The following is a 14,531-nucleotide window of genomic DNA, read 5'->3' as shown; positions in this document are numbered from 1 at the left end:
GTAGGGAAATATATAGGAGGGTAACAATGTAATTTTACTATAATGAAAAAAACACAGAGTTACTACCGCTCTGAAAAAGAGGACAAAGGCCTTTGTGGTCCTGTTTAGGAAGTTTATTAATATATCTAACTGGGCCAAGAAGTTGTAACACAATACCTAAAGCTTAGCAACACAAAAGAGGGGGTATTTAGAACAAAGCAAAAATAAGTTTAATGTCAGGATAAACGTTCTAGCAATTAGGTCTGTTAGGAATAATTTCCCCAAAAATTTTTAAAAGGTATAATATTTGAGCAATTTACTATTGCTCCAATTTGAAAGAAACATTCAAATAGAAATGGTAAAGAATTTTTGAATTTGGCAATAGGATAAAAAGAGAAACTCTAGATCTTTTCCAGTCATTGGCTTCAGTCAGCATCATATAATTCATTACCATAAAGCTGACAAAACCTGCAGTGCATTTCAGCTTAGCATTAACTATTCCTGAGCTGCGCTGAGAACTTTGCCTTTTGCACTTTCACAGCTGAGCCTCTTTATGGTGCCAGAAACATATAAAATGGTACTAAGTGGGAGCAATGTACTGTAGTAGACACGAAAAAGGCACATCAGTGTAAACAAGCAGCTTCCGCCACCCTAACATTGATTTAATAAACGCCATTAAGTAGTGAAATAACGAAAAAATCCGTGTTAAGAAAACATTTGTAAAACTTTCTGGCCTCTTCTGATGTCTCCCACCGCACATAGAGTCCTGCTGCCTCTGCTGGCCCCCCGAGAACGCCCAGTCACAGCCCACCACTACGGCATGTGGGTGGTAAATCTGCCTCCTAGACAATGTACACAGTACAGCAGTATCACTGCAAGTCATCATGAGAGAGAGGAAGGTTTATATGCCTCTAAATCACAAATACTTCCACAAAATCTTTTCATTTTGCATCCAGTTCCCATCCTTTCTCTGTCTGGCATGATTCCTGGTTGCTCCTCTAATGCAAGTGAGGGGACAGCCCCACTGCAACCTCAGCATACTCGAACTACGCAGTCGTGCACATATATCCCACCTTTTGCACAGGTATAGTTTTAAATTCTTACTGCTTAGTTTTATGTATCAGAAAGTTTCTAGCAATGACAACACTAAGGCTTTTTGATCCTACTGTGCTTGAGAGTTGAATATTCTTTCAGTGGCACTACAGACTGTATTACAATGAGCAATGCTGCTGAAGGGATAGGAGGCAAAGGGGACAAAAGTGATAATTAGAAGAGAGTTTTTTCTTTAGTTAAAACTCCACTAAAGCAAAGATTTTTTTGAAAACAAAAAACAAACATGAAAAAAGCAAACCAAAAACCCTTCCCAAGTCTCAGGTCTAAACAGTTCCATAGTCGATGTCATGCTTGAAATGAGATAAAGACTTGAAATACATGGACTCATCCCTATTCACTTGCTCTGCTTTTTTCAGGAAGTTTTCACTGAATAACTGTTCCAAAACAGGCCAGTCCATCCTGGAATGCAATGCAATTTTTAAACAGCCTGGCCTCAGAAAGGGGGTCCTCAAGTACAGAGGCCGTCCTGTCAAAGGAAGAAATCCCCAGCAGTGAGACTAGCTGAGAGAGTAAAGTCGTATTTATATAATAAATACTGCCATGTTGGGGAATTATAAAGTAGTAGTCCTATTTATGCAGAGCAAAATTTGTTTTCAACTGCACCTTGTCCTTCCAATCTAATTTCTCACAATGCAAGCCATTATGACAGAAGGATCTAAAAAAGCTTTTTATATCCTACCAAATATACACAAGGATAATTAGTTCTCTTTTGTTATTCCTCTGTAAGGGTTTATTATTGTGGAGAAGCTTTTGCAAATTGAAAGAGGTTGCACTGCATTCTGAAGGCAGAGCTGTTCTTGGGTTTTTTGTGTAGAGATAATTGAACAGAAAAGTTCAGGAAAAAAGGTGAAAATATCATTCACTATGAACTCTACAGGAAGATTGGATTACCACATCTTAATTCTTTTTAGACCAGTATTTTATAATCACATTCCACAATATGTTATATCATGCAATGTAGGTGAAGCTTCATGCTAGATAGATGCAACTGTCAATGCAAGTTTTGTTTCCTTATCTAGTAAATATTCTCTTTATAATCTTTCCTTAGTTTGACAATCAGTGAAGAAATTCAGCTGTAAAATCTCCAAATAACTTTACACACTATGAATGATAGTTACATTATTTCCCTCAAACACTTCTCAAAAGTAGCCGCTAATATTGACCAATTCTATCTTAAGAATTTTAGGGATCTGACATTTTACATAATGAGCCTGCTGGGTATCACTTCATCATTACAGTCACATTCCATGCTTTCAGCTAATTTCCAGTTAGACTGGGAATTAAAGAGCCACTGGCTTGTGTCCATCATTGTTCCATTGTCTGGCTCTGCCTTTAAAATTCACATATTGTGGAAGCTGGTGTAGTCAGTTAGGTGCAATTATTTTGCCCCCAATCTACATCTGTGGCTTTTTGGAAGGTTTGGGGTCTGAATTTTTAGTATCTGTTTCTTCTGCCTTACAGACATGAAGCTGGCTCTGTAGATGTTGGAAGAGTGTTATTCTTTCTTCTAGTAACCTCTCCTTACATAAATTGAATTATAATTTACATTTTGAGGTAAACCTCTTTCAAAGGTACTAACATGTTGAGAAGAAGTAACTCTGTAACAAAACCAATACATATCTAAAAACAAAAGGCTGTATGTTTTTCGCCCACATCTTAGGTCTCACTTTTATCCCAACTACCCTTGAAACAATTCTATTTCAAATGAGACACTTTCGTGTCATCAACAGTCTTCAAAGGTGGTTTGCTTTGGTTTTTTTTTTAAGATTAGTGATTGCTGCTTTATGCTAATAAAGGAAGAAAATTTCTAGAATGAATCAGTCTATGTGTTAAGTGTTACAGCTGAATTATAAACCCTTGGGAATATGATGTCCATAACAGAAATGTTTATACACCCTTTACTACAGCTGTGAAAGCAACAGTGCTCTAATACAACCACAGATAAAGCCTTACACTAGAAAAAGAGAAAATCCCTTACATTTCAAATGTAAACGATACATAATTTTGAGGCACTAAATATCTCCCATTACAGTAGAACTGCACATGTGAAGTGCTGAACTATGTATTGTCATTGTTTTCGTTTTTTCAGCCCCTCAATTTATGCTGAAAAATTGCAAATCCTGTATGCACAGAGCATTGAAAATGTATAAATATTTTTGAAGACATTTCTTAGAAAATGAAAAAGCTCTCATTTGAATAAGCCTGTGATGTGATCATAGCTTGTGTCAATTATGAAGTCTCAGAGATTGAGGGCTTGTTTTAAGCAAACTGGGATTTGTTCTTTTTTCGTGTTTTACAAAAACAGAAATTTCATGCAATGTTCCTGAAGGAAGTATAAGATATCAAATTTTTAAATTCAAATCTATTCTTGTACTTGTTCATACATAGCAGATACTGTTAGGACTAATTGCTGTTAAAATATAGAAAAACAGTCAGTCCATGCCTGCAGAATGGATGGAAGAGTATGCCAGTATCTATTCACATTACTTATGTGTATATATGCCCCCAAGCAAATAGACTCACATCGATATTAGCTTTCTTGTCCCTCTTTCCCAATCCAGATCTAATTGCCCATGTTGTAATATATTTGCTTCTTCCAAGCTTTTGGATTTCATTAACTACTTTCAAAGAAAATATGAACTTGCAAGTTTGTTCATTGTTAAAGGACAGAAAACAAACAATTCTAGTGACTTACTTTTTTAAATGAAAGCTGTGACTTTCAGGGAATTACATTATTTCAACAGGAAGGCTGAGGTAGAGTCAAACATTGCAAGATGCCTGCAAGGATCACAAGAGCTGGCAAAACTGTTTGAGATATTCACCAAAGTTAACCGTAAATTAAGCTAATATTCCTATTGCTTCCTCTAGAGTAAATAAGAGATAGACTCTTCCATGAAAGCCACCAAATTAGGCTTCCAGTCTGAACTTTTCCATAGACCGCTGAAAGTCAATGAACTCAGGTGACACTTAACTTTTGTGAAGGCCTCACTGGCTTCAGTTCTGCAAAATGTAGGTGTCTCATTGCAGGAATCAGAAAGTTATTCCTATACCATGGAGGATCCAGTAATAATGCAGAATGAGCTATAGGGTCATGAAAGATGCCTGGCACTGCAGAAATACAGGTTCTGACTCAAAGGATGAACATTTGATGGCATCGCCTCCAACAAGAAGCACCTAATTTTAACTATGAAACTGGTACATTAAGAGATTTCTCCTCAGTTAACCACAATTTCAAAATGTTGTTGTTTGTTTGTGTGTTGGGTTTTGGTTTGTTTGTTTTTTCCTTTAATGAAAAATACCTCTGTGTTTCAGTTCAAAACATTGGACCAAATTGTGTTAGGAAGGAGCAGATGGAAAAGAAATAGTAGAATGTCAAAGCGAGTACAAACCTCATCACATCTTGGGCAAGTGACCATGCTATTAGTTTTAGAGGTGTTCACACACTCCATTGTTAATAAGTTAGGATTTTGAAAAAGGATTCGTACTTTTATTGTACCAGTAACATTTTTCCTTATAACAAGGAAGTTCCTTCACCAAAAGGCTTCAGCTTCAGTGGTGAACTTGGAGGAGGAGATGCTTCAGTCTCCTGCTAATTTATCTTTTGAGTTCCCTGTTAAACTACCAACAAGGCAGCCTGCTGGTACCAACAATAAAATTTGGGATAAGCATCAGAAAAAAAAACATCAATGTTGGTGTAGCAAAGGCTTAGCCCTGTTGCAAAAAATGTTGGTCAAAGGAGAGTGGAGAAAGATTCTAACAATTTTTCTGGCAAGACCAGTTGTTGGCATAGCTGTAATCCTGCTCCTCCAACTCAAACTGTGTATGCTTTCTTCAAAATACAGAAGATGTTAATCACTCAATACAGTGCTATCTAAATGTCCTGTCTACAAAGATTCTTCATGTGCTAAGAAATTTTCTGGTAAACTTTGACAGATGATTGGTTAGGCATTCCTGGCTTACTAGGCAACCTTTCTGGATTTTATGCACAGTACTCTTATATCAGTTTCCACCTGATGTAAATGCGACAAATTTCAGGAAACATTAAAAAGAAAAAAAAAAGTGGTGAGTTCATACTGACTTTTTTCAGCCATGGAAATTAAAATACACAGCAGTATGGTCATCAGCTCACAGCAATGACCAGATGGGCCTGGCAACAGGGGTTGGTTATGTGGAAACAGCACTCAAACTTGATTAAAAATGTATTATTTAAAAGTATCTTAATTGTTATAGTGGAAGAGAGAAAACAAGGTTCTAAACTGATGGCCCAAAGCAATAACACAGCATCTCTCAATGAGCTTGATACTTACCAGCTGACATCCCCAAGAAGAAAACACTACACTATATAGTTTCTATTTACAGGTAACTGGCAATTCAAAAACATTCAAAACTGGCAGAAACAGGAAAGAACAATATTTCAGTAATTACACATTAATACTGCAATTAAAAAGCACAAAGCCATTTGAAGTTAACTGTGATAACTTCAGCTTGACATGAGTCATATCCTTGAAGAGTCAAAAGAGTAATTTTTTTTTTTTAAAAAAAGGGACTTACTTGTTCCATGCTTGTCTAAGATTTTTAGGGCTGTACTGTGTAAACCGTTCTGTAAGAAAAAGAAGAGGCACATTCAATTATTTATGCTAAAACCAAGATTTTAAAAAATATATATTTATCTACAGTCAATTTTCATCATTTCATCATTTCTGTGTAACTACTGCAGCTCAAGTTCCAGGACAGGAAAAGAAAAACTGCATAGGAGCAATTGCCATACAAACAGGGAGAGAAAAAAAGAACAACAACAAAAAAACACTGAAAAAACACAACCAACCAACCAATGAACAAGCCCAAGCAAACAAACAAACGAAAACAAAACCCAAAGCAAAGCAAACCCCAAAATAACCACCCCAAGCCCCCAGCTTGTTAGGACAAAAAACCAAACAAACCACAAAAAGCTGTCATGACATAAAGCTCATTTACTGTGGCATCAACAGAAATGGAAATTTTTATAACTATTGTATTTTTAAAGTCGTATGTGACTGCTGGGGGAGAAAAAAAAGAAGCTTGAAATATAATATCTTTTTTTCTCCATCACAAATACAATTCTCTGTGATCTCACTGTCATGTTTATGTGCTTCTCAGGGGGCATAAGAGTAAGAGTGAGGCTGCGTGAAACGCAGAGACACAAAAAACATGATGGCCACAGAAGAGTTTACTTTCTAAAGAACACATATAAATAACGAGCAGAAGTAACAAGTACAATGACATCTCATTTACTCAAACTTTAAGTTCTTAAGCTCATATATAAGTACTTTCCTTCTCATATCCAAGAAGATGCTGCCTCTGCAGTAGGACCCTAGATGTCAGAGGAAGATTCTATGAAAGCTGCTGCAGAAGAGCCAGACCTCTTTTGAAGAGGAGCTAAGTGCCTCCTCAGAGGAATAAAATGCAATCCAGCTGGAGAATATAATAACTTTTTCCATTAAGCCTCATCACACTGAAATTCTACCACATAGACTGGTACTCGCTCTGGTCAGCCACCCTAATGTGATGGTGTTAGTTGCTGTGAAGAAGTCCTAAACTTACAAAGTACTCCATAAAATCTCAAAAATCAATTTTACTTTCTCTCCAACTATAAGCAGGACATTTAATAGCCACACTGTACAGTTAAAACACTATGTTTATATATTAATCTATATATATATATATATTTATATATATATATATATATATATATAAAAATATATATGCATACACACATATGCATGCATCATGTTAGGAGTGGTTATGTTCAAATTCCTGTATTTGTACAGTTCATTTATGTCAGTTGTAAAGTTTTCATATATGTCATACGTAGTCAGTTCTACAGATGTACCGATTATGCAAAAACTATGGCATATAAAAAAATCCTAGCATCAATGTGGATGATCTTGTTTCTCACACTTTTTTTTTCTTTTATTTTAATTATCTCCTTTATCTAAAATGATTTAGGCAGAAACTTCAACTCTCAATGATATCGCTATCAGAAGTTTTGGTAAGTGGTAGACCTGCAAACTGCATCTGAGGGCCACTTCACATTTGCAAATTTTGTTTCTTTAACCATACTGATGCAATTAAAGCAATGAAATCGTGAAATCACTCCCTCTTAGGTATGTATGACAAGTGTAGTGGAAACTGGAAGCTTCATGACTATAACTAGTTTTAGCACCAATATAAATTGTAAATATAACTTTTGTAATATTGTGTCTAAATTTACTCAAAAAACTTCCTTAGCAAAACCCCTAAATGCTAGCTACATAATCATACCATTAAAAGCTTTTAGATGTAGATAAATATATGAAACAAAAGTTTGTGAAGTTTTTTGTTTTGTTTTTGTGGTGTTTTGTTGGTGTTTTTGTTTGATTGTTTTTCCTGTATTATCAACAAAAGGTTTCTGCATTTGGAAAATATTTGACTGTTGTAGATGATCATTAAAATAGCACCTACTTGACTTCCCTGTGTTATTTTCACTATAAGATTAAGATGTTTAGCTAAGAAAAGAGATGACTCTCAGCAATTCTCAGACATGCCACCATTACACAGTTCTTAACAAACTAAAATTATTAGTTTGAATTTTTATGAACTATGCTATACAGTGTTATAAAACTTAATTTGTTGTTAGGACTAGGATATTGTAAGAAATAAATTATAGGTCACATGGTACACTTTACTGACAGAAAATATATTGCTCTATAAATATATCTCCCCAAATAAAGTATTTTATTGGCAATTTTGTGCACATTTCTTAACACATTTCAGCTCATTTCAGATATGCCTTATTGCTGAAAATGCTACCATACTATTTAAAGTGAGCTTGAGAAGCATTTAGATTGAATGCCACACTACTGACATTATCCTAAATTTTGTAAAGTAGAAGCTTTACAGTATTTTCCAATTACTGGTAAAGTCAGTTATCCCAGGCACTTAGCAGCTTGGATACTATGAAAAGGAAAAGCAATTTAAACCATTGAGGTAGTTATTTTCTCTATTTTCTGTTAAGTCTCAATACCACAATGAGTGCAGAACACAAGGATTAAAGAGAGGGGAAAAAAGAAGCTCCTTGGTATGTTCTTACTGAGAGCCACAAGTGAAGAGATTTCCTCACAATTTTCTGTGTTCACGTACTACAACAAAATAACTCATCACACCAGAGGCATCCAGATTAAAACTGTAGGAAGTGCCAATTTTTTAAAATCTCTATTATACATTGCATGCAATGCATCTACTACAGCTGTGCTGATGGCCCAAGGCAGGTCTTTAAATGAAACAGGCAAAATAGTCAGGATCATTATTAGATGCAACTGTGGTTCAGTACTAGTAATGTGGCACTGCAGTCAGTGCCTATGGTTATGTTTCAATATCCAACAGCACAAATAAAAACTCAATACTGAAGTACATGTTCTGCCGTAAGGAGTTCAAGCATCCTACTGGCATTGAGAGTGTGACCCAAACTTCAGAAGGAGAGGATCGTTACAATTCAAATCGTACCTGTGGTTTACTAATTCAGCTTCTGCTCTCCAGAGGAAGCGCCTGAGCTCCAGTAAGGTTAACAACCAAGCTGCATTGGCCTTAGTGGAACCTGAGCTCACCCTTGAATTTCAGCTTACAAATGTGAATTAAAAACATATATGGAAGCAGATACCCATAAAAAATGGAAGAAAATAAAGATTTTTCTATAATTTATAAGTACATAGTCCAACCATAGCACTGTGCATTCATTTATGACAAAGGACTGAAAAATAAGATGCAGCTAGACAGAGCTGTGTGACAACAAGTCTAAGCTACACATAGAACTTAGCTAATGAAGTGCAGATTTGCACATTAATCTATTTTGGTGCAGAAAAGTGCTGTGTGGAAAGAGAACTGAACTGATTCGAAGTATTGCTGAAAAGCTAACCTAGACCTGGGGACAGAGAGATTTTTATTTTATCTGTCATTCTGCAATATGTTTTGGTAAGATATCGAGCTGATTCAAACTGGCACAACAACACTGACTTCAACATAGCTACATCCACTTAAAACAGTTGAGAAGGATCATATACAACATATTTTCTTGACTGGGCTGTCAGAGGTTCACTTACTATGCTAGATGAGTTTTTACTGAAAAAGTGATACATTGGAACCAGTTATGGAAATACTGCCATAAGGGACATACCTAAACAAAATGGACAAACTTAGCAAAGGGATCTTCCTTCTTTACTCAATCTGCTGCTCATCTCTAAACCCCTTTTTAAATAAATATCTTATACTCCACATTTATCAGGCAAAGCGAAGGAAAACTAGGGGAAAAACATGGATAGGGTGAAACCCTGTGTATAGACAGGCAAAAGTTAGTCCTGTATCCTTAATTTCAAACTCCATTTATATGCTGTATATGCTGCAGATAGTGCTTCTCCTAACCATTGGTATCAACTCTTCCCCCCTTCTCCAAGCAGATTTGAGGCTTCTTAAATTATTTATAAGGAAAGAAATGGCATATTGATAAAATACAGCTCACATTTTTCTAAACAATTTTGTGGTCAACCAGTCTAGTTAACTTTCATGGACAGTATAACTAGATGGGACTACTGTGGTAATTAAGTCCAGCCTTGTGTACAGCTCTTAGTACTTTCTTGAATTAATCCTTCTTTAGAGAATAAAAACCAGAACAACAAAACCAACCGATTTTGATTTCAGAGCTGCCACAACAGAGAAGCTACAACAATCTTGTCCTTGAGCTTGTCCATCATGATCTATTTTTTTAAATCCAGAACCGTGAAACCAGAGTATTACATACCTATGAACACCAATCTTGCATTCACCACACAGGCCAAAAAAGAGGTAGCATAAGCTCCCAACTTTTATCCGAGGATCTCCTGCTTGTGGCCAATTAATGGCAGAATGGGAATCCAGTCTCACAATTATATCCCCAAGTTTGCCTCTAAGTTACTTTTCAGAGTGAATGACTCTCACACAGCTGTATGAATGCCTCTGTACTAGATGGATTTAATACAACTAAATCTAAAGCTACACATATGTGTTTCCAACCAACTGCATGAAACTGCCTTTTATGATACTTTCAAGCACACAGCTTTGGTTTTGTTTTTGAGATGCTCCCATTGACTCCACCATAAAAAATAGTAATATCAGCCAGTAGGTCTTGTGTGTGTGATCCTAGAAGTACTGTGGAATTACCATGAATGATCCCCTAAAAAATAATATTTGTCTGACATATATTGTGCAAGGCAGCAGCACTGGCAAACTAAATCTCGGTCCAAGCTTGTGGAAGCAACCCTGTGTAGCGAAAGCTTACTACCCCTCCCTCAGAACAGAAAGGCAAACAGGCAAGAATTTCATGCAGACACTCACATTGCCACCCACCCACCCTCCAGCACATGGAAGCCGCTGTCAGGAACGTGAGTCAGACTGTCTCGCTGAGGCAGCTGCTCACTCTCTGAGATTAAAGACTCCTGAAAATACATTTACACATCAAGACGTGCTCTCAGATGTATTTTGAACTCTTACAGTTCAAATTGTGAGCATATATGCTAGAGTTCAAATCTTTTCAGGTTATTCTTATTAAATGTGCTTATTTTGAATAAAAACACTGGAAGACCAACACAGTAAACTCATCAGAAATTTAACGTAAAAAGTGTTATTTTAATTTCCTCTATGCAAACACTTAGATATTTGCAAATTTTTTGGCAACAAATTGCGGTAACAAAATTTGATCCTCTGCATTTTTATCCCAAATATACAGTCATCATCCTCACATGTCTCACTGTTAAAGAGCTGGCTTTTCACAAGGGTGCTGTATTTCACTAGTCAAAGGTGATTTTTGCTTATGTGAAACAAAAGAAAGAAGAGATTTTTGGTTTTGCTTAAATCCCACAGCACCCGGAAGTGTTCATAATTTGGTTCTTAGAAGACCAAGTTAGCCAAATCTTAACTAATTGCTGTGTAATGAAATCCCCACATAGGACAGCATGAATGAGAGCAAACACACAGTACTCATATTCCTTACTGTAAAGAAGTACTGATTGCGTGATCTTTCCGTAGTATACCATTTACTCTTAAGATTTTAAAAGAGTATAGCAAAGGAGTAGGCTAATATATGACATCCGCAGCTCTGGGAGCCCACCCTCGGACCCAAAACCTGCTGTTCTGCTGGGCACTACCCACCACCCGCTCAGATGCTGGGGGTGCCGCTACACAAACATTCTTCCTGCAGTAAATGGATTTGATCTGCTCTCTGCTTCAGACCTTGCAGCACAACTTAATGCCTCTTGTGTCAAGGAAGTTTTTGTGACTGTGTCCCACAAACAGGAGCATCTACGAAGCTGCTGGAATAACAACTACAAGATGGAAGCAGAGTGAGCAGCCAGAGGGAAGAAAGGGAGAAAATTTCTTGAGCTCAGTGATTTGACAGGCCTGATGCATCAAAAAAAAATATGTTCTTAAAACAACTGCTCACAAACAGTACTCAGCTTGAAGGGTTGAGGGAAAAAAACCCCCACAACTGTGCCAAAAAGCTCATCCATTACACCCAGCTGGATTAAGGCGTCTTAGAAATGACAGTATTCCTATTTCTTATAGAAACAGACAACATTTCTATTTCTTTCTATTTCTTATTTCCTTTAGACAAGGGCTATACAGCAACACTGTTCTACGCGCGTACTCACTCCTGTGCCCACATCTAAACCTACATGCTCTCCACTGCAAACATCATTATCTGCCTGATAAACACGTTCCATCTGACAGCCCTGCATCAAGGGCAGGTTCAAACAGCAGTGAATTTCAGCAGAACTCACTAGTGAGCTTATTAGCAGACCACTGAAGGAACTACTGGTCTGCTGTGAGAATTGAAAAAACAAGCACTTGCATTTTAAGTAACATGAAACACGATGAGGGGTTTTTCTATTTTATCAGTCAGAAAAGCACATGAACTATTATACCTTTGCCACCGTTGCCTTGAAAGGACCTAGAATAGGCAAGAAAAGCTATGTAAGGAATTAGAAGCAGACTACATCTTTATTTTTTAGCTCCTTTTTAGCACTATTGATAATCAGCTGCTAGTCTAAACCAAAAAACTTAAAATGCAGTTTGACTTCAAGGCATTTTTTATGTTGTTAATCAAAACATGCTGGCTAATATGCATTTCTTGATTAATGTTCTTCTCTATTTAAAACCAAATGTGATTAGCTTAAATGCAAATATTTAAACATCACTATAATTAATATTTTGAAAAGTCTAATGCATGATTTCTTTAAATGGGTTTTCTTTACATTTAAGTTAAAAATCTAAAGTGACTAACTGTACTGTGATATGTAAGACCCATGCTATTTTTATTAAAAGATTCAATCCTAAAAATATTTAAATAATGTTTGCTAAAGATATAAAGACAAGCATCCATGCTGACAATGAAAATTTGAGAACCATTTGTAGTCCTAATGTGCTTTTAGAGTTTTTATTGAAGTCCAATCACAGCTGGAGTTTTATCACAATCACGAGGTAAAGTTTGCTTTTGTATGCCAAATGCCTTGAGAAAAATTACTTCCATTCCCCACCCTCTATCTCTATCCCCTCTCCTTCCTCCCCAAAGCACCTGCTTCAGCAGAGCACAGGCTGTGTAAAGAGGAAGGATAAATGCTGTTTTCTAGATTCTCTACTGAGCATGGATAAAAAAATGCAATTCTAATAATCAGCATTGTCTAAAGCACTGGGCTTTTATAGTAAATAACTCCACCTTTTAGCAGTGCCCTCCCTGGCTCCTTTGCATATATAGTAGTTACTTCAACTTTTCAGTTTCATGCAATATTCTTTAACGAATGGTGAAAACATTGACAACTCTGCTTCCTTTGGGTTGTGGATACCAGAGACTTGAGGAAATACTGACTGTTACAATTTTGCCAAAACTAAAAAAGAGGAGGAGAAATTTGAAATTAATTATATTTTATAGATCCCTCTCTTTCCTTACTTCAAGCACTCAAATTCCTGAAGACTACAGTAAGTTAAATGTACTTGGCACTGTCGTCTGGCTGAGACACCATCACTGTCCATGTCCATACTTCTGCAGCAACCTTCCTCCTCCATCCTCCAATATAAGTGCAATGCATACTACTTACTGGGAATGGTCCCCAGCCCACACTAACAACCAAACCATGCCCAGGAATTAATTATTTGGAAGTGCTAGTTGTCGTGAGCTAAAGGCATGGTAAAGACTACTCCAACAGTTTAACAGCAGAGACTCCCACATCGCCTGGGAACATTCACTGGCATCAGTGTAGATGTAAATAAACAAGATATTGCTTCAGTGTGTAACAAATTGTTGACAGACTTCAGTGAAACTCTATAGCAAAAAGTGTTACGAAAGTTTGAAAAGCCATATGTCCTCATATACTGTATTTCCACGGGTTTGTGGCAAAGGAGCTTAGTCTCTCAGCTCCGCCCTACTCCAAATGAAGACTTGATCCTTTGTAAAAACTTGGCTATCAATCAGCTGTTAAGATGTAGGTAGACAGATCATATTTCTAAACCAAATCTATAGTTATCGATCACCTGGGAAGCAAAGCAGAATTCCTGAGTCAGAACACCAGCTCTGCAGTGGTTTCATTATTCACAGACTCGAGATTTTTTAATAAATCCATGAAGTATCTGTCAATCTCTGGCAGACTCTGTGTTATGCATTATTTCCTATGAATGCTTTTTTCTCTCTCTGGTTTCTTTCTGTCTCCTACTTTCTCCTTGAGGAGAGTTTCCTTCTCTTAACTCTTTCCATTCTGACTTTAAGGATTCTCTTTTAAAAACCAGTACTCAGGAGATGTTTCTGCTGTCTCATGAAGGCACCTTTTCAGGTATATTAATTCATATTATATCTGATCACCTCTTGAACTCAGCAAGGTTCAGGCTTCCACATCATCAGCTAAAGATTAAATATTTAACTTTCTTTCACCTACAAACAGTATTGTAAGGAAACTAAGACACAGTGAACATTACAAAGCAATCTCATGCTTTCTCTACCTTCCTAACAAGTTACTACTTGTCCTCAACTTCTCCATCTCTTTGTGGCCAACAACATCACCTCATTTACCTTCTGTTGTGGCCAAATCTTACCTCCTACCACTGTGCCCACTGACAGCACCTTCTGATAAATCTTTGTTTAACTTCCCAGGATGGAAGTTACACAACATCCATCCCAAACACTGACTGATAATGTAGGAAGAATGAGGACTTCAGTGTAGATGTTGATACAAAAGTCTTATCTTGCTCAGTTATTTGGACAGGACTCTGAATCCAGACAAAATGGCTGGAGGAGAGAGGAAGACTCCAGAGTAAGAAAAACAGGAGATTTAATGACAGTAGAGAGAATAATACAAAAAAATCAGGAAGACTCAGACACAAGATTGTTAAGGAAGCAGCTTCTTTTG

General features: G+C 36.8%; 1 protein-coding gene across 3 annotated transcripts in view; it reads right to left on the bottom strand.

Annotated features, from left to right (window-relative positions):
* Nucleotides 1-14,531, bottom strand: part of CDK14 (cyclin dependent kinase 14) — a 319,525-nt gene that overhangs the window by 86,134 nt on the left and 218,860 nt on the right. For all 3 annotated transcript variants that reach the window (XM_013367818.3, XM_021290955.2, XM_021290954.2), the window contains one exon: nucleotides 5,644-5,692. In XM_013367818.3, the coding sequence (XP_013223272.1) occupies nucleotides 5,644-5,692 (49 nt within the window). The remainder of the gene's footprint in view (nucleotides 1-5,643; nucleotides 5,693-14,531) is intronic.

Source organism: Columba livia, chromosome 2 (genome assembly GCF_036013475.1).
Source record: "Columba livia isolate bColLiv1 breed racing homer chromosome 2, bColLiv1.pat.W.v2, whole genome shotgun sequence".
Classification (NCBI taxonomy): Eukaryota; Metazoa; Chordata; class Aves; order Columbiformes; family Columbidae; genus Columba; species Columba livia.
This window is presented reverse-complemented; position numbering and strand designations above follow the sequence as displayed.